General features: G+C 32.7%; 1 protein-coding gene across 1 annotated transcript; it reads left to right on the forward strand.

Moving 5' to 3' along the window:
- The first annotated feature begins 7655 nt into the window (after positions 1-7655).
- Positions 7656-14007, forward strand: LOC142637272 (cyclin-D3-2-like). Its single transcript, XM_075811549.1, has 2 exons — positions 7656-8304; positions 13274-14007. The coding sequence occupies exons 1-2, from the start codon at positions 7825-7827 to the stop codon at positions 13673-13675; spliced, it is 882 nt and encodes a 293-aa protein (XP_075667664.1). The 5' UTR covers positions 7656-7824; the 3' UTR covers positions 13676-14007.
- The last annotated feature ends 8008 nt before the right edge of the window (positions 14008-22015 follow it).

The raw sequence follows: 22015 nt of genomic DNA on the forward strand, positions 1-22015 counted from the left end.
CAAAAAGATCTCTATTATTAAAAATGTTCCACCCCAATTACATAGACCCAGATGAGTGACGTCATGAGCACTTTAAATTTATAGTTCATAAAAAAAAGGATAAATTTTACTACATACCATTTACAAATTAATGTGTTCCAAATAACAACAATGTAAATAATTGATTCAATATTTATGTTTTTGAAATCCACCAATCAAATTCATTGTGACATCAATTTATAAAGACTATGTTGTAAAATTTGTAGTAACTTTAGCATTTTTCTAAATTTTACTACATATGGCTTATAGGTTAATGTGTCACCAAATACAAAAAAGTCATTCAAGCATTCGTTATAAAGATTGTTGAAGTTCACCAATCACATTCATTGTCAGATAAGTTCGTAAATGTTTTGTAGTAAAAGCTTTAGCATTTTCCTTTTCTTATCTCTAGGATGAACTCCAAAATACTAGACTAATAGAAACCTAATCCAATTGAGACCCTAAATAGTTTAGGAAAAAAAATTGTAATGTGCTAAATCATCAATGATAATTAATTTTCCCTAATAGCTTGAGACTTTAATTTTTATAAACCAATATCCTACATGACCTACATTATAGATTGTCAACATTAGCCGCATACCAAAAAAATCTCTATCTCTCTTTTAACACCAAAATATGTAATTTGGTCCAATTTAGTCCTCTTTGGCCTTATTCAGTCCATTTTGTTCAGTTTGGTCCTATTTAGTCCACTTTGGTCCTTTGTAGTCAACTTCAATCCTTTGCGGTCAACAATGGTCCTATTTAGTCCACATCGGTGCTATTCAATCCATTCTATTTTGGTCCACTTTGGTTCTATTTGGTCCTATTCTATTCACTTTGGTCATATTCGATCCACTTTGGTATTATTCGTTCTACTTTGTTCCTATTCAGTCCTATTCCATCCACTTCAGTCTATTCGGTCCATTTCGTTCAATTCAGTCCATTTGTGTCCACTTCGATCCATTTTTGTGCACTTACATATTTGATCCCATTTTGACCAAAAAAGATTTGATCATTTAATCTAGATAATTTAGTAGATAATTTAGAAGCTATTTGGTTTAGGTGTTTTAATCACCCATTACTCCCTTTTGGTGGGTCCCACACCTAAGAAGCATGTTTGACCAAGTTTTCATTTTCAGATTTCATCACCCATAACTCAACAAAATGAGTGATAACTTGATGAGTTGTTGAAAATGAAACATTTTGGGTGTTTTTGAGTTGGAAAATGAGTTAGAATGGTACTATTGTAATTTCACTCATCTTATGGGACTCACGGCTGTGTCTTGTCTTAACATGCCAACCCACAATTAGCATAATCCCAACAGCTCTCTCTCAAAGAACTCTCATCTCTTCCAAGAACTGAGGAATAGCAAGTCTTGGTGGGAATGATCTTAAAACACAACCCGAATCTCCAACGAATCTACCCTCTATCTCCACCAATTCTCATTGCTCCTCTCTCATTCCACTCAAGAATCCATACATCCCTTATCAGTAACATTTTGTAGTAAAAACCTTAGCATTTTCTTTTTCTCATCCCTATCAAGACCTCCAAATACTGGACTAATAGAAACAAAATTCAATTGAAACTCTAAACAATTAGGGGAAAAATATTGTAAACATGTGAGATCGTCAATGATAATTAATTTCTCCGAATAGCTTGATACTTTAATTTTTATAAACCAATATCCTACAAGACCTACACTGTAGATTGTCAACATTAACCACATACCTAACAATCTCTATTACTCTCTTAAGAGCATAATATGAAATTAAAATTAGATTACAATTTTACTTAACCATGCATCTCATTATATCGAAAATAATGTGAATAAACCTCTATTTTTAAAAAATAAATATATAAATTTTCTTTCTTTTTGTTTTATTTTATACTTGAACTATAATATTTAGTACTCTATATGAAATAAAAAATTGTTTAGTTAGTATTATTTTAACAAATTATATATATAATTTATTAAATTAACCTTAATTTAGTTAGTATTTAATAAATTTATTTAATTAATATTTAAATATAAAATATTCCACTTAAATTTATCAACTTAAGCCTTAAACTATATTGAACCCAATCGGTTAATCTCTAACACATTTAGTAGGTCTTTCTCTTCTAGTAATAACTATGAGTCTTTGAACTGGAAAATTCTTAGGTATTCTTGAAGCATGGATAAATGGTGCTCCCTCCTCTTATATTCATAATGAATCCTACCATAAATTTAATGAGTGGACTAGAAGGAGCATCATTTTTCGTACTTCAAAAATACCTAAGTATTACTCCCTTGGACATCGCTTGGAGAAAGATTTTATTGTAGTTCATGTTCTCAAATCCACCAATGACAGTATCAATAAAATTTTGGTCCCATCAAAAAAATAAAATAATATTTTGACCAAAAGAGAAATTGTCATGGATTGTCAAATAAATCTTTAGATTTTGCGTCTTCTATCAAGCTAAATTCACATATTATTAATGCCAATATCGACATTTTAATTTTAATCAAAATAAAACTTTAGGTGTTATATTATGTATTATTGTCAAAAGTAAATGAGATTGATTCAAACTACATATAATACGCTATCAAAAAAAATTACACTTAATAGGGTAATGAATGTATTTTGGTATCACATTAACAACATAATAATTAATTTGTAAGCATTATATAGGGGTATTTGTGTTCGTGCGCTGGTACAGGTTCGGCGACCCTATACCGACAGTTACTACGTGGCGGTTTGAAGCACCGGGAAAAAAACGCCGGAATAGGAATTTTGACCCTATCCCAGCGCTTTTGAAAACGCTGGGATAGTCCCTTTTTTTGTAGTGAAGTCAACACTAACTCGACATGTTTATTAAACAGGTAAAGATTCATCAACCCTAACACGATCCATTTATTAAATGAGTTAGTTGTGTCGACCTGTTTATCAGATTTTATCAAAATAAAGAAAAACAATTTTTGAAAAAACAAACAAATAAATATTTTTAATATAAAATTCAAAATTAATGAGTAACTACATCACAAATAATTATTCAAAACTAAATTATATCCTAATATTACAAATAATCAATCACAATATGTCAGAGAAAATAAACCACAATAACTAATAAGTTTATATACCTAGAGTTTGAAGGATATATTGGTAAAATGTCATTTAATTGAACAGGTCAAATGAGTTCTATGTGTTAAACACTAACTCAACCTGTTTATTAAACAGGTCAGTCATGTCAACCCGAATATGACATGAACCCATTAAGTTTCAACCCATAACCTGCTAATTTTATGTCGTGTCATGTCAGGTTCGCGGGTCGTGTCCAATTTTTTTATCCCTAGCATTATGTAGTAAAATTTGTAAATATTAGTAAATATTAGTAAATCACTCTTAAAAAAGAAAAAAGAATATATCTTATTGTTACCATCGTCATAACGTCCTCAAATACTACGTTTTTTTTAATATATATATTTTTAAACTTTGCCTAACTTTGTGGTTTGAATCTGTTCCCCCTAATTTCCAAACATTTTGTGCATGAAAATATACCAATTGAGTTGCAAGACTCTTGATGGATATTGAATAATTAAATAACAAAAAAAATCTTCAAACCCACATGAAAGGTGTACCCATAGAGTTTCAAATTTTATAGGATAAAAATGAGAAATTTTGGAATCTAGGAGAAAAATCTATCAACTTTTATTAAGGAGAAAAATGAATTGCCTTAGAGGCTATAAAATAATTTTTTTTTGTATAAGATAGAAATTCTACTCTAATGGCCTGTTTGGGAGTTTAGAGAAGGAGGAGAGTAGAGAGGAGTAGAGGGGAGGGGAGTAGTAGAGAGGAGAGTAGAGGAGAATGATTACCCTTCACCTTGTTTGGATGTTTTTATAATTAGTAAGGGGGAAGGGAGTAATTAGCCATTTCCCTTGTTTTTAACATTGTAATTTTATAAATATAATAAAGGTAAATTAGGTAATTTACTTTATCAATAATTTTATGTGCTCTACTCTTCCTCCAAATCTCTCCAATTTGGGGGAATTAAAAATGAGGGGGTTGGAAGTAGTTGAAACCCCTTCAAACCCCTCTCCCTCCTTCCTTAAAAAACTTGTGGAGTGCAATACTTGTGGAGTGACCATCGTACCAAGAGTGTGTGGTAGTAGAGGCAACAATATAATTAAAGAGAAATAAAAGTGCTAGGGCTATTAGGAGGCTCTTAGAAAACCTTAAAGTACCTATAGGGCAACTAAAAGATGCCTACACACCTTAATTTGTGTTAAGCACAAATTTAGGCTAGAAAATAGGAAAAATTATATATATAAAAAAAAAAAAGACAAAATTGAGAAACTTACCAAATCAAATCCTACATACTCTAATAGATGTCCTAAAACAAACGAAACTGGCCTTATTCTCAATTTTAAATTGAAAGTTATAATAAAAAGAAAAATAACCATAAATAGAAAAAATTACTTCTTCCGTCCAACTTTGTTTGTCCTGTTTGAAAAGTCAAACTTTTTAATGGAACATCATTTATTGTCTTGTCTGCCTTATAAAAATGTATAAGTTTCCAAAACTACACTTAAATAAATTTATCAAAAAATAGTTTTGAAAATAAAATAGGGGTATAATAGGAACATTAATAAATTAATGATTTTTATTTTTAGAAACTGGATAATATTTTGGGACATCCTAAAATAAAATAGAGAACAAACAAACTGTAGCAGAGGGAGTACTAATTAAAACCCTAGGGAATGCATTTTCCAAAATAATAATAATAATAATAATAATAATAATGAAGGTCATGACCATAAAGCAATGGCTTTTACTCATGAGTAGGTCATCAAATTTCATGCAATTATATCATAAACTCCAATAATTTCTACTAATACTTTTCTACTTTTTAAATTTTTTTACCTGTTGACTTCTGATAATCTTTTTGTCATCTTCTTTCTACTTAATTCTTTATATTAAAATTTTAAATAATAAATAAATAAATAAAACTATGGGAACCACCCCCTTCTCAGTGATTTTTTAGATCCTTGCATAATCATCACTGCAGTCGCAACTCGCCAGGCTTATGTCATGAAGCAGAGTAGATTTTTCTGTGTCAAGAATTAATAAGAGCAACCACACCATACCACATCAGCTAAAATCTTCTAAAATAGAAAAAAGTATAATTTTTATACATTTTGTATAAAAAAACACTCACATCAGTGGGTGTAAAAATGGGCAAAAATGTGCAAAACCATAAACGAGCTACAGTACCCGTGTAAATATACACGGGTACTGTAGCACATGTATAAGTTATTTTATTAATTTTTTCTCTCTCCACCTCACTCTATTTTTCTCTCGGATTGCTGAATCCATTGAACTGCTGATCCATCCTCCGCTAATCTCCTCCACTGATCTCTGTTGTTCTCTCAAGTCTCGCCACAGCCGTGCCACCGCTGCTCACTCCGATCGCCGCTACATCAACGATCACTGCCGCTACATCAACGATCTGATCGCCGTTGCTTTCGCCTCGCGTTGCCGCTGCTGTGATCGCCGTTGCTTTCGCCTCGCCTTGCCTCGCCGGTGCTCTGATCGTTGATAGTTTTGCCTCACGTCGCTGCTGCTTTCACCTCGCTGTTCTTTGATCGCCGCTGCTCTGATTGTTGATGTAGCTCAATCTTTGTTTGGTGGTTTTGTGATTTTGATTCGTGGATTTTGATGGTTTTGATTTGTGGGTTTGATGATTTTGATGAGTGGGTTTGGAATTTTGATCAGTGGGTTTTGATTAGTGGTTTTGGGATTTTGATGGTGGTTTGATGATGGAGGCTGGCTTGATGGTGGTGGTTGTGTGGGTTGTTGATGGAGGCTGGTTCCGCTGCTCTAAGCGTTGACCGTGGCTGGGTGTTGATTCAAGAATGAATATTTTATTTGTATAAACGTGTATAATAGACAAACTGATGTGAGGATTTTGTAAAAATAACAGTATAAAATAGATAGAATTTTTTAAAAGAACTGATGTGGTTGCTCTAAATTCCATTAATTTGACCAAAAAAAAAAGACCTCTTATTGATACTGATTCCTGACATCTGTACCAAATGGTAGGCACAGACACAATGTTGCAATGTAAATGTAACCCCAAATTTCACACCCCATCGATCTACTCAACCACTGGCAATGCTAATAATAAATGTTGGTTGTTATCCCATAAATGTCAATACCAAATAGGCAGAGAGCCTAGTATATATCCTCCTGGTTTTTAACATTAGATTCCGTCATGCACATGATGTAAACATGGTACGTAATATCAAACATCACACAGACATTAGATTCCCATATATAGTACATGCTTTAATTTCCGTTGCTTAAAAAAATACAAAAGAAGATCTCGTTCTCATTCCATTACTCGAATCTGAATCTGATCTGCCAATATATATAACTTTTCTCTAAGAGTTTGCTTTTATTTTGTCGAGAACAGTTGCTGGCTTATTCTACCTCTTCATTAATTCTCTCATGTGGATCTAAATAAGAAAACATCGAAGAACTAAACGCCCCATTGGTCCACATGCTACAGCTTTTTTAACCTACTTTGTCTTGTTCTTTATTAAAAGTTAGAAATTGTAACCTACTTTTAAACTAAGATGTTTAGATGAATAGAGTTGGTGGCTACCAACCATGGGAATCCATTATTTTAGTTTGAGGGACTTAGATTGAAAGATATATAGAGTTAAAAATATAATTGATTAAAAATTTTAATTAACTTTTTTTTAATCTAAATTTTTTTGCTTAGATCATAAGTACATATGACATGACCATACATGTCATTTCATTTTCTTTTTAGTGTTCTCCATGAGTCAACTAATAAATTGCAAGTGGCAATTTGTGTTAGTTGATTATGTTCGTGTCGTATCGATAGAAGAGTATTTAAATACGTAATTTAAATCTAGCTTAGCGCATTTAATAGTCATGTCAATAAAACTTTGATCTCAAGTTTAACATAATTTTTTTATTAAATGAGTTGACACATCATAACCCATTTCAACTCGTTTCATAGAAAATCTAAGAACAATAAAGTGAAATGAGTTTTTTTTTTCTTTATTTTTGGTAAAAGGGTTAGAGAATTTGGAGTTTTAATAAATAATTTATCAGATAACCATTAAAATTACTCCATTTTTTAGAATTCAAATTTATATTATATAAAAAAAAATTACATTAAATTATTTATATTAATTGGATCATTTTGAGTTGAATAAGGTTAAGCAGGGTCAACACAAAATTGACCCATTTATTAATCACGAGAAAATGTGTTGATTCATTTCAAAACAAATCTATTTACACTGGACACTAATTTGCGAAAATTGTGTTATGTTCATATTGTGTATGCAAGTTGTGTCACCTCTGCAATAAATCACTTGGGACCATGTAGCTACCCACTTCTCTTTTTAATTTTAAAGGAATCCCACAATTGAAAGTGGAAATTATAACACGTGACACAATTCTATCTTGACTTGGATAGGTAGTTGAAAGATCCAATTGTTCGAGTCAACAATGAAGTCTTTTTTTTTTTCCCCTTCTTCCTAGGGAGGTGGTAAAATGATTTTTTTAGGAGCACTTGCCACTTAAAAAAAGGAGAAGATTTAGACAAAACACATGCATAATGCATCTCGATCCCACATTATTATTTGTTAATGAATATACTATGCATATATGCGAGGTCTCTCTTCCAAGGTTTAAGACTTTAACCTTAGTGTTCAAGGTGAGTGGGAACTCAAAAAAACAAACCCAGTTGGCTGTTTTCTCTTTTTGTTACGCCGACAAATTACAGTTATGGCTGAAGAAGAAACAAAGACTCATGATCACTTGGCTTGTCTCAATGACCTTTCCTGCAACGAAGATAACATGAGTGCTATTGAACAGCCACTGAGTAATAATCATTTGCCACAATTTTTAGTGGAACTGGATGAGCAGCTTGACAAGCAATATTGTTGGCTACATATTCTGTTATCTAAGGAAGACGAGACCCACACCAAGCTCTCGACCTGCTTTTTAAAAGTCGATATGTCTATCATCATCATTTCAGCTCGTCAAGAGGCCGTGCAGTGGATTTTGGCTGTCAATTCTTACCATGATTTCTCTGCCTTCACTGCAGTTTTGTCAGTTAACTATCTTGATCAATTTCTACTCAGTTTTCAGTCAAGGAATGACATGCCCATGAAGCCTTGGATGGTGCAGTTAGCTGCTGTAGCTTGTCTTTCTTTAGCAGCTAAAGTTGTGGAGATCCACGTTCCTCTTCTCTTTGATCTCCAAGTAAGTTTAATTTGATCCCTATCTCTCTTTAATATGTGGTAGAAAAATCATGATGGTAAAGTATACAATAAAGAAATGATTGGTACATATCCCTTAATGCATACATACTACACACAATTTCCAAAAACGAGCATAACTGTGATTTCACAATTTGAACTTCCTTAACTTGAAGTCACGATTAGCATTATTTTAGACATTGTGGTAGAAAAACCTTAGGGGTAAAGTATACAAAAAGGGAAATGTTTAGTGTACACCCCTTAATGCACACATTAAAAAAAAAAAAAAAAAAAAAAAAAACCCAATCACAGTTTTGAACTTTCGTAAAGCCACAGGCCCACAGTTTTAATTTCTTTTGTTTTTAGAGATCATGGGTACTATGTGTACAAGTGTGTGTGTAATAGAGACTCCCCTATATAAAATCCTTATAGTTTCTCCACAAAATACAGAACCTTTTGAGGGTAACACTTAACCCTTTTTGTATTGATTTTATTTATTTATTTGTTTGTTGTTTTTTTTTTTTTACATGACGTATTAGTAATTTCATTTCAAAAGAACAACAGTGAAAATAGTTTAGAAACTCAACTCAACCGATCAAGCCCACCAATACAGTTTTTTGTGTTTTATTTATTTATTTATTTTAGGAAAGACCATCAGTACAGTTGCTACAACTACAGCACCAAAACAGCTACGATACCAAGACAGTTTCAAGAAACATTGCACAAAGAGCTCAAGCTCAAAAAATGACAATATAAAACTTCTAATAGCTATGGGAAAATGCTATTTACACACTAACAAATAATTTTTTTTATTTAAAAAACATGGAAAACGTGACTTGAAGAAGGACCTGCACTCCTTTCTGTCAAATTTCTAGAAATTAAAGGCAGTCCAAGGTATTTAACAAGAAGCTTCCCTTCTTTAAATTGGAGTAAGCCCAATGTTTGCTGTTTTAGGCTTGGAGGAGTAGCAGCAATGAAAATTACTCTTAGGAAATGTTTAGCATGTTGTAATAGAACGGTTATTCTTGTGTAATGGTTATGTGTAACAGTTATTTGGTTATTTGATTACATTTTTATTATGAAAAATAACTATATCTTAAAATGAAGAATAGTAATACATTTTTACAATGTTGTAATAACGATTCTTTAGTGCATACAATAGTTTTTTAAGTTAATATATTTTGTAAAATACAAATTTTCCTTATTCATCATTTTTACGAGCTTTCCATATGTAACAACAAAACTTATACAACCGTGCACTATTGGCCTGATAGTCACTTCACAAGTATAAGTTCTTACAGGATGGAAGGGTAAGGACTAAGGTTCAAGTTTCCAGTAAGGAATTTCACATACGCATACTTAGATTAGTTTAGAGTATAATTTCTCTCTCAGCTAATTAAAAAAAATAAAAATAAACTTATGAATAAGAATAATACTTACTTCATTACAATTTCTTTCATTTCTAGTAATAAAAATTACAATTTTAAATTAATCTTTATTCAGTATATCAAACATGCCCTTAACAATGTTTGCTCTCAAACCCGATGGCTTTGTGGACTTATATAAAGCTTCAAGGATCACTTGAATAAAGTGTAGGTAAGCTCCCCAAAACACCATCAAATCATCAGCAAAACATAGATGAGTGAGCTTCAATGCAACATACTTTGGATGAAATTTAAACTTAGCACATTCTCCCACTCCTCTCTTTTTATAAAACCTTGGAAAAAATCACCATGGCTTGAACGAATATGTAAAGGGAGAGGCGATCCATTGCCTTAATCCTCTTCCCTTTTTACAATAACCCACCAGGCTACCATTGAAGGCAATTGAAAATTTTGGAGTTGTTATGCACTCCTTCACCCAATGGACAAAAGTTGGAGGTACACGAACAACTAGAAGATAGTGTAGTACAATATCTCATTCAACAATATTGTAAGCTCCTTCGTGAGATCCACTTTATGAGTGCATCTAGGCCGGTCTTTATTTTTGTGGTAGATTTTCACTATTTCCTGCGTTAGCAAAACATTCTCTGCAATATTCCTTCTAGGGACAATGGGGGTTTGTTATTATTGTTGAGTTACACGTATAAGTGAAATTCTACATTGAATAATGATGAGAAAAATGAGTAGTTAATATAACATAATTGAGTACATACCCATAGGACTTAGGCCTTTTGGGTTAAAATATGTCTCTATATATTATATTAATTATTCAAAGAATCTCTCCAAGGTATTTATATCCCCAATAAGTGGTATCAGAGCCTATGATGTTATAAGGCAAAGGTGGCAAGGTTATCGAAGTTCTTTTTGCAGTTGGAGTGGGAATGGTGTGTGTGTACTTGAAGCTCTTTCACAAATGGAGCAAGGCACGTCCCTTTCCCAATTGGAGCAGGGATAGTATATTGTACCAAACAAGCCCATAAAGCCCACAAAAAATCTTGGAAAAGGCCAACAAATGAGTATTATTTCCAATAATGCTAGACAACGATGAGGTGCGAGATTCCCATGGAGGATAAAAGACATGCAGGGTAGACATATGAAGGCTCATGAATGATGCGCTAATGAAGGGAAACACCCATTACGCAAGGGGGAGCGAGTAGGTTTTGGTCATGGCCTACGAAGAGGTAAAGAAGCCTACAAAGAGGCAGACTCTCACACATGAAGGGGAGATTGTTGGGTTACACATGTGAGTAAAGTCCCACATTGAATAATGCTGAGAAAAATGAGTAGTTAACATAACATAATTGAGCACGTACCACACCACTTAGACAAGGTTTCAATCTATTTTTTGAAATTGAAGTAATATATTTATAGATTATGTTACAACATGAGATAATTTGTTTGAAATCTCCCATCTTAGAAGGGTTAGGGGTTTTGGGAATCAAAGACAAGATTGTTGCAATTACCTCACCAAGGAGTTTACCTAATTGAAAAAGGACACAATAGCAGCTATAACATCTTCATGAACAATGCCTTCATAAAAAGTTGGGAAGTAAAACCATAGGATGCATGAGTTTTATCTCCATTAAAACTAAACAAATCATTCTGAATTTTTGAGCTTGAAACCTTAGATCGCAAGGCAGATTTCTATTGCTGAGAGATTTTATTAGTGAGAAGCTACCCTGTTTGGTTTGGAGGTCACTCATCACTCATTACTCAAATCTCCTCACTCAAACTCATAACTCAATTCTTATAACTCTAACTCAAATAAATCCATAACTCTGCTCTCTAGGTCGTTTGGCTGGAATATCTCAATGGGTTTTCCAATTCAAAAACTCAACTTTATGTCACTCATTGGGTCCCACAAAAATTTATTACAGAGCATGTGCACAAAACGACAACTTTGCCTACCCGCGTGTTCACTCTCTCTCTCCTCTTCATGCCCATTCCACAACTCCACACTCTCTCCACAACTTCAAAACTCTTTGACCTCAGCAGCGTCTCCATTCTCTCACCACTGATCTTTAGCTCTTCAAACCCTCACTCCACCTCTCATTTTTTGCCCCTTACTTCTCCGCCTCCCTATCGCCTCTTTTTCTCCATAGTAAGCGATTGCATTAGATCCCTCCGCTACCAAGAAGATTAAAGGTGATTTCAGATGTACCCCTCTCCTCCCTGATTTAGAAATTCGGAAACCCACACAAAGGAATTCCAAACTCCCAACTCTGAACACAACCCATGTATCCCACGTTGCTCATTTTTATCACTTTCAACTTCTAAACCCATCGTGGCACTGTGGGTCTGCTGAAGAGAAATTTGTGAGACCTCTGTCTTTTGCTCATTTCTTAACGTTTTCATGATGTTGGGTCTATATTTCATAATTTTTTTTCCGGATCTCGTACATCTATCTTGAACAATCAAATAGTGTGAATTTGAGGTTGGATTTGAAATTTCTTCTCACCTCTCAGTACAAGAACAAAGCAATATGAGTGAAAGTGAAGAGAGAAAATGAGAGTGAATGATAAAAATAAGGTGATTGCACTAAAGCTAAAATTGAACAGTCCATTTGACCGTTGGCTCCCATAACTTCTCTGCATTTGCTTTGCATTTGATGTGACTAGACCTTTGGCTGGGACCCACTTGCCTCTATTTAATTACAACTTTGCTACTGTCACCCATAACTCATGATCCAGAAACAAGCAAAATATGTTTCCATTTTCCATCACTCTAACTCACTTTTTGAGTTATGAGTAATGGAAAGTGAGAAACCAAAACAAAGCCAAACAAGCATTAATGGTGTGGGTCCCACTAAAAGTGAGTGATGGATAATGAAATTGAGTAATGGGTGATGAGAATTGGGCAAACCAAACATGGTCTAAGTGATCAATGCTACATCACTATGATTTAAGCTGATGCTCAAAATACCAAAAATTAAAGAGGCTCATAAAATTCCTTTGTAATGTCTTATGAGAGCATAGGGTTTGCAAAATTCTGCCCACTATTGTCAACTAGGCATTTGATAATGCTCCTTGATTTTCTAATGGAAACAATTTTGTTTTGATCCCCTAGTGACAACCACTTCACTTCACTCCAGCTTTTTTCTTTAAAAAACTCTCTCCAGCTTGCACAAGGAACAGATGAAGATGCTAATTACTTTCCCTCTCCCTCACAATCAAGTGAGCTGTCCCAGGAGTCTGGAATATTGTTTTGGACCTGCTCAAGTTCCATTTTAGCCCTGAGACCTTCAGAGAAATGCAGCCAGACTTCTCTATTCTTACTCTTCAAAAATCTCTTGTGCTATTGCTTCATGTGGAAACCATACACTTAACCTCATTAGCTATGGTTTTTTTTTTTTTAATATTATAATCTAGAACTGCATGCATTTTCACAAAAATAGCTGAGATCTGTGTTTTTTTTTTTTTCCACAATCTCGGAACTGTCTTTTATGTCTTTTTGAGTTTTTCCTGTTAGTATTGCATTTACAAGTTGCAGCTCAATACAAAGGCTAACGAGAATCAACTTATATGGTTCCAGGTTGAGAAATCGGAATATGTGTTTAGGCCAAAGTCAATCCAAAAAATGGAACTGTTGGTGCTCTCTCTGCTAGATTGGAAGATGAACCCGGTCACCCCACTTTCTTTCATGAACCACGTTATCAAAATGGTTCCCTTGGGAGATCACCAGAATTTGGAGTTCTCTGCATTATTTAAGCATCGTGTTCTTTCTCTGCTCAGTGATTTTAAACTAGTGCATTATCGGCCATCTGTAATTTCTGCAGCCGTAACACTTCATGTGATGAAGCATATGGATTTTGGAGGTGAGAATTTGGATTCCTGCAAGAATGAACTCTGTGGTATTCTTCAGTTCAACAAAGAGAAACTCGAGGAATGTTATCAACTCATCCGGACATCTTTAGCAAATGGCAATAACCACTAGTTCCTTTTTCTTTTCATTTTTTTTTATAGATGTGGTCGTCTACATATAATACAACATATCAGATGTATCTCTTCTAGTCGTTCCATAGAAAACCAATAAAATTGAACGGCATAGAGAAGATTACAGGTAGCTTCACCTCTCTAAAAGAAAGTTAGATTACATAATAGCCTGGCTATTCCAGCCATACGAAAGTTTGGGACTGTTCACTTTCTGCCCACAATTCTAAAGTTTGACGATTAATAAATGAGTTAATTCTGTGTTGACCTGCTTGATCAGCAATCAACCCAAAATAAACTAGTTCATTATTCGTATTAGACATCTCAACACATTATTCGTATTAGGAATTGGAGGTTGAATTAGGAATGAGATAATTACTGGGCTTGAGTGTTATGGAAAAAATAGGTAACGCATTACGGAAACAACTCTACTAGAAGCCATGGGCTCCCTTGCTCTAGTACTTGGAATGCATGTGTAAAAGCTGGATCCAAATTTAGTAATGGGCTGAGACGGGCAGTAAACAATGGTCAGCTTTATGGACTTGCCTTGGGCCCCCATTTGGAATCTCATTTAAAGCCTTTTAAGTCTTTTTTCTTTTTTTTTTTTTTTTCCCACAAGCCTTTAAGTCTCAACCACGAACAAATTGCTAATTAAATCGCAGATATTGTAAAAAGTAGAAGAACAAAAAGTGCAAAACTGTAACTCTGTTGATAAATAGTAGTTTTCATGAAATGTGGGTCCTAGTCCTCATGATCATATTTCTAGAGCGCATGATAAATCATTCTGATCCATAACACTTACCCTTAAAAGATTTGGTGATCCGAGTGCCTTATCCCTCATTGTAACCTTCAGCATAGACTTTGTATGCTGCAAATAAAACCATACATGGAAGAGGTCATGGGATAGGCATTTTGTAAAGAGTTTGATTCCAATTAACGGGTATCTTTAAGGTATTTATTAATATATGATTTTAAGAAAGTTTTAATACTAGTTTAATGAAAAATATAAAAAAAGGGTTACGAGATAGACATTTTGTAAATATATCCGAAGAGATCTTGTCAAGATCCTTCGAGATTTGGGCTAGATCTAGTGAGATCTTGTTGAGATCTGGCAAGATCTAGTCGAAAACTGTCAGGACCTAAACTAGATTTGGTGATATTTCATTCGTCACCACCTCCATTAGTTTAATCCGAAATTGACTTGATTCAAATGAAGAATTGCTTGATCCAACCCGATAGTGCTCACAGTCGGTGGCAGGTCCTCTGCTTTGCCACCCGCAAAAATCAAGTCAAGTTCAGGTGGACCCAAACCCAAATCATGGATAGCCCTACTTCAGGTCATCAAATTTCATTCAATTCCACCATTGGCTCCAAAGATTTCTATTAATACTTTTCTATTTCTTAAATTTTTTTTAATATTAAAAATACTAATTAAATTGTTTGCCTTAGACATCCAAATGTGTGTTAAGTAGAACCTATAGTGCCCTCCTTTCCAAGGAGTTGAATTTTCCTCAAGTCTTAAGCATGTTGTCTAGATAATCATCCAATATGGTTCTGTTTGGCTTTTTTGTAGGGCTGAAAAGGAATATATTTGTTTGTCTTGTCAAAGACATTTTCTCTAATACTGACAAGGAACAACAAAGCAACCAATTAGAATAGACCTATAACAAATGCCCTATTTTTCATGGCACAAAAATATTTGGGACTTAGCCACCTATTAGGTATTAAAAACTTATCGATAATCTATATTTCCATTAAGTTTACAATTGGATTGTGAAAAAGTAACAAATATATTTTGTGTTGAATTTTTTTTTTTTTGAAAAATAATTATAATATGCTGCTAATCTCACAGTTCGAATCATTTCCTCCTAGACCTCCAAACACTTTATACATGGAGAGGTATTAATTCAGCTACAAAACCTTAAATGACCATTTTAGTGACATGCATGGTTACTTTCAATACTACATACAACATCATTAAAGATTTTTGGAACTTAGATGTGTTCCTTAGTATTAAATGTTAATCACCTTGAAGAAATAATTTTTTTTGGGGTTACTTTTATGTATGATGAATTGATGATATTGCAGAATTATTAAAGCATATTTTTGGAAGCTTTTAAAATGCATGTAAGAATAAAAAACTCAAATCTATTTCCATTGAACTAGATACTGCAATGACAAAAGTATAAGTTGAGATGATGCTAAAAATGATACAAAATGACATCAAGAAAATTTTTGGAAACTTTTTTATTTAATTATTATTTAAAAAACTTGTATGTTTTTGTACAAATATAAAAACATTTAAGATTATTGATTGAAGATAAAATTTGATTAAAAGCACCTTAACCATAAACTTAAACTAAAACATAAATTGAAACGGAGAATTTTTTCTTCTCTTATTTTGTACCAAAAACATGTGTTTTTTAATCATATATAAATATGGAATATGTAACTATTCAATTTATATTTGAATTAGTTATACAATTAACAAATCAATTTTTGACTATAAATGTAAGAGATGTTTTAACTTTCAGTCTTTAGACTCTAAGAAATTTTTAGTGTCTCTCCTATAGCACTTGAGCATTTGGTGAGGAAAACAATGATCACCCTCCCTAATAGATGATTCACAATTCTAATATTGGGTATTGATTTTTCAATCAAATTTAGGCCACATGCACAAAATAGAATGAAGTATTTTCAAACTTCATTTGAAAGAGTTTTGAGAAATGTTCAGGATTCAGGAATAAAATATTTTCAAGATGCGTTCATAAGACTAGTTATGTATGGTGTTTTGTCCTTTCTTGTAGTAACAATTCATATCTATCAACAAATGCATCCCCTTTAATTCGTTGCAAACTTTCGTTGTAAATTCGATTGATATCGTGTCCTTCATATCCATATTAACAACAATTCTTATATTTATTTCGTGCTTCTGCCATTGGATTATGATTTTCTATATTTTTCTCCACCACAATTATTAAATTTTGCCAACTATTTGTAGCATTATTTCAATTTTATCAACAAATGCATTGCCTTCGTTGCAAATATCAATTGTAAACTAGTCAATATATATATATATAAAAGCAGAGACCTCATGTGAGAGAGCATGAGATTCTACCAAGTGGCGCTTTCTATAACTCTTTTGTTTAATTCATCCATCTTTTTGCTTTTTTTTTTTTTTGGTTTTTTTTGTTTTTTGTTTTTTGTTTTTTTTGTTTTTTTTTTGTTTCAAGTTTTTACACCTCATCTGTTATTACTCCTCACTCCTCTAACGTTTAAAGTTTCAAGTATACCATTAATTCAGCCCTACGTCTAACCCTTCATTTGCCTAACCCTTACAATTATCCAAGTTACATTTTAGGTTTTACCATACTTCCAACCCTGAGTCTTAACAAAAATCTCAACAATTTCTATAATTTTTTCATCTCTCTTGCCTCTCCTCTTCACTCTGCAACATCACCACCATATCTTCATCACCATCGCCAAACAAATCTACAACTTCACCATCATCCCTTGAGCCAAACTAAAAAAATTTCACAGTAGAAACTGAAAACCCAAAACCCACCATTTAGCCAAATTGAAATCCTAAACCACCTACCACCACCACTAGACAACCCAAATCTCCACCATTGTCACCCACGCCACATTGTCGCCGGTCTACAAAGGATCCAATCATATCCACAGTTTGCACATTTGCCAAAATCGCAAATGTATCATCAGAATTGGAGTATTCCTTTGAGGCCAATTTTATTTTACTCCATTGTTTCCTTTGGGATGTTATTTTTAATGTTTTTAACTAGAAGGAACTTTTCTTTTTTAATTAATAATAATTTATAATTTTAAGGCATGCAAAATTAATGAAGTTTTCTATGTATGATGAAAGATTGAAGATTTGAAAGCTTTAAAGGATCATCCAAATCTATATGTTGTAATTACTTTTTAACCATTGTGGTTTGTGACTTTCAAATTACTGCATATTGCAAATGGTCATGTTGATATTAGCTTGGGATACTTACAAAAAATAACAGAGTATTTTCAAATCTAAACTTGGCAAATTTGGCACTAACTGCATTCACTAGAATTTTAGTTTTAATTTTGAACTTTAATAGGATTTTATTAAACATTGATGTTGAAATAGGAGTGTTTTTTTTTTTTAAATTTATTTTTTATTTCTCATTATTTCAAGTCAATAATTATAACAGATATATGTATGTAATTTATAATTGTTACTTTTTATGATAAACTCACTATTAATAACGTTCTATAACAATTATGTTATAATACATGTACAACATTCTTCAAAATCATCTACATAAAACATTATAACATTATCCGTGCATCGCACGGGTAATTTACTAGTTTCCTTAATATCATATCTACTATTTCCCTCTGCTTTATTTTTTCTTCATCAAATACTTATTTATTTCTTTTCCCATTGCGTTATGATTTTTTTTTAATCCACCACAATTATTGGATTTTGTAAACTAAAAGGAATTGAACTTTCAGACTAATATGCCATATGCAGTTTTATTAGTATTTAGTGGGGAGAAAAGGTAAAAAAGTAGTAGAATTTTAAATTAATAGTATAAAGTAGAAAATAAAACAACTTTAGAATTATCTTTCAAATCTAATTAAATTCGTTCTTTTCTTGTGAATTTTTTTTTATATAAATAATAAAATTTATGTTAACTTTTATGTTAATGTTGACATTTCTTTTATGAGAAAATTACACTTTACCATCCTAAATTATACCCCTGAATACACTTTGCATGCTAAACTTTTCAAATGCACTCTTTAAGTATGATCTCTATTACATTTTGCACTCCGACATCAAATTTACTATTAACTTGGATGGAAAAATATGACACTACATGAAAAGAACTAAATGTCCCTCTTCTTAATCCCTTAAAAGCAAAAGAGAAATTACAGTTTACTAGCTTAAACTATACTCATGATTATACTTTGTACCACAAACTTTGAATTCCTATCAAAGTTAATATCAAACTTAACGTTGGAGTGCAAAATGTAACAAATGTCATAATTTAAAGTGTAAAACGAGCATTTGAAAAGTTTAGGGTACGTGCAAAATGTAATATAGAGTATAGTTTAACATTGTAAAGTGTAATTTTCCTTTCTTTTAAACTGAAAGCAAAAGGCCACCCACTTGACCATCACCATGAGAGTATTGGGTCATGTTTGGATTTTTTGGGTCTCACTTGTATATGATGAGAGTGAAAGATCTAAAGAAGAGAATTTATTAGTGTTTATCTTCTTTAATTATTAGTGTCACTTGACCAGCACCACTCCTACATTGTTACTTTATAATTTTTCTAAAAAAATTCTTCTAAATTCATTAATTGACTTAAGTCTTTAAGTGCCTTTGACCAATCCTACTAGTCAATCTCCAAGCCCGAACCAAGGTCTCCATGGCTCTGCTACAAAAATTCAAATTTTTCTTATGAGTGATGTCAGGACTTAAGTACAGTACTTAGGTACTATTACTTATATAGGCCCATAATTGAATTTTAAGAGAGGAATTTAAGGAACAACATTTAAGTACTGTGCTTAAGTTTTGCCCATTATAAATTGATGTGTCCCAAAGAACAAAAATAGTAATTTATTGACTCTTTTTTTTAAAAAAAATCCAATAATCATATTCATTGTCACATCAATTTATAAAGATTATGTAGTAAAAATTGTAGCATTTTTAGCATTTTCCAAAATTTCACTATGTATGACTTACAAATTAATGTGTCACTAAAAACAAAAAGGTAATTCAAACATTTATTATTTAGATTGTTGAAGTTTACCAAGTACATTCATTATATGATAAGTTTGTAAATATTTTGTAGTAAAAACTTTAGCATTTTCCTTTTCTCATCTCTAGCAAGGCCTCCAAATACTAGACCAATAGAAACCTAACCTAATTGAAACCCTAAACAATCTAGGAAAAAAAATATATTATAAACATGCTAGACCATCAATGATAATTAATTTCTATGAATAGCTTAAGACTTTTATTTTTATAAACCAATATCCTACAAGACCTACACTATAGATTGTCAAAAAGATACGGTAAAAAGCACAAGAACAAAAGTGAATAACTCTGTCTCTGTTGATATATAATTGTCTTGAATGTGATTACTAGTGTTAAATATCATAATTTTAGAGCACATAATGGAGCTCTCTAATCTATAAGACCAACCCTTTGCTTACTTATTATTAAATTTTTTTTTTTTGCTACAATGTTGAGTGCATTCATCATCGTCTGATGTTTTTTACTACGCATTGTAACCTTCAACACGAGGCTTTGTTGCAAATAAACCATAGGATAAAAGCTACTCCGAATTACACACGTTGTTACTCACATAAAAAGAAAAAAAGAAAAAAAAAGAAGCAACTAAAATTATGACTTCAAGTCAAGGTTTATATGTGTGTAAATATATGGAAGAGATCATGAAATAGGCATTTTGAAAATAAAAAATGCAAAAAAAAAAACAATTTTTTTTTTAGATAATTACAATATGTTGCTAATCCTACTGTGGGAGCTTGAAGACCGAGGATGAAGTTGAAGAGTTGCAATACTGGAGTGGTGATATCAAGGGCCCGAAAAGGAAAGTCGCCTGAGGAGAGGAACGGATGATGTAAAGTTTTTAGACCCCTTAAATACAACCAGGTTAACTTAGTTATTTAGCCATGTAATTAACTTTGATAAATTATAGAGATCTAGGTTAGCACAGATAAATCATATCATTGAAACAGTATGGAAAATAAATAACACAACGATATGATAACCAGGAAAACCAAACGGGTAAAAAACCTAGGGAGGATTTAACCTAGCTATCCTCAAGGTAAAACAAATCCACTATGAAAGAATTGAAGTTTACACAATAGCGACTTAGACCACTAACATCCTATTACTACCTCGAGTAGGAAACTTACTACTACGATCATGTGACAGCTCCGAATCCACGGACTACTTCTTTCTTAGATTCCTAGCAAGCACAAGCACTCCCGCTTATATATCTTTAAACTCTTGAATCTGCAACTGAATTGATCACTAAACTCTTGACATCAATCTAGATCTTGATAACCCTAAGTGTATGTGAAGACAAACACCTCTAGATCTCGCAAGATTTACACACACAGCATAAAGAGAAACCTTAAAACGTGGCTAGGGTTTTTCCTTTTATACTTAAGACAAAATATAAAACCCTACACGTCAAACGGACTTGGACTGAGTTGGAAAATTTTGTAGAAAAACAATCTACACGAGTTTCGATCAATCGAGTCTAATTTTCGATCAATCGAGCCAGGCAGATTTACACAGTAAATCTTGTATTGCACTTGATTCCAACTTTACACTTAAACATACTTTGAGCAAGTCTAAAACAAGACTAAACGTTCTGATCATGGTTTGCCAATATTACAAATTGAAGTTCTAATACATTTAAACCTAAAGTCTTAGAACCCAATAGATGAGACAAAGGACTCTGAGGCGTTCTAGGTGAAAGAAGGCTCTGAAAAGAGAGAATCAGTGATAATATGGGAAGTTTCCAGTTTGGAGTAGCATGTTGCCTCCATATTAAATGGTGGGCAATAGCTTTATCAGCTGCATTGATGAGAAAATGACCTGAACAATGTAAGTCACAGCTAAGCAGACTATTTCTACCACCTTTTTCAGACGTATAAAGGGACAAGTGTTAGGAGGGGAGATGGATGATGAAAAGATAGAAGGTCAAGATGTGAAGAAAGGGGGGAGGATATAAGAGAAAGAGAGTTTTTAGAGAGAGGGATCGAGAGACAAGTATTAAAAAAAAGAAAAAAAAGAAGAACACTGAGAACAAAGAGTGAACAGTACTATTTTTGTATAACTTTGGCTTCCTCGGGCCAGCTTGTATAGATAGATTAGCTCATCTATTCAATATTATCACTCATTTTTTCCTTATTTTCTTCCTAGGTTGAGTCCCATCTTGTTGTTTGTTTCCATTTCTTACAAATTCATTGTTTTGGGTTAGGGTGAACTGTACTCCTTACTGATCTAAGTGGGTTTAGGCCATCAATTCATTAGGTCCTTACACCTACAATTCAAAAAATTTCTCCTTAAACCACCAAACACTTATTGCATGGGAAGATGTTAATTAAGCTACTAAGCTATTGGAATTATAAAAAAAAATGAAACAATATCTTTTTTTTTTTTAGTAAATAATAATACTTATCAGAACACATACGAAAATAATAATAGTTTTCTAAGTGTTTTAAACCGGATTTATAATACATTACATAACTAGAGTACAACTACAAAATGACCTAACATTTGTAATTGTAGAATGAGGTTATAAAT

Source organism: Castanea sativa, chromosome 5, assembly GCF_040712315.1.
Source record: "Castanea sativa cultivar Marrone di Chiusa Pesio chromosome 5, ASM4071231v1".
NCBI lineage: Eukaryota > Viridiplantae > Streptophyta > Magnoliopsida > Fagales > Fagaceae > Castanea > Castanea sativa.

Coding starts and splice junctions, on each gene's coding strand:
- LOC142637272 (XM_075811549.1), top strand. CDS start 7,825: ATGGCTGAAGAAGAAACAAAGACTCATGATCACTTGGCTTGTCTCAAT. Junction 8,305..13,273: donor CTCTTCTCTTTGATCTCCAA/GTAAGTTTAATT, acceptor ATATGGTTCCAG/GTTGAGAAATCGGAATATGT.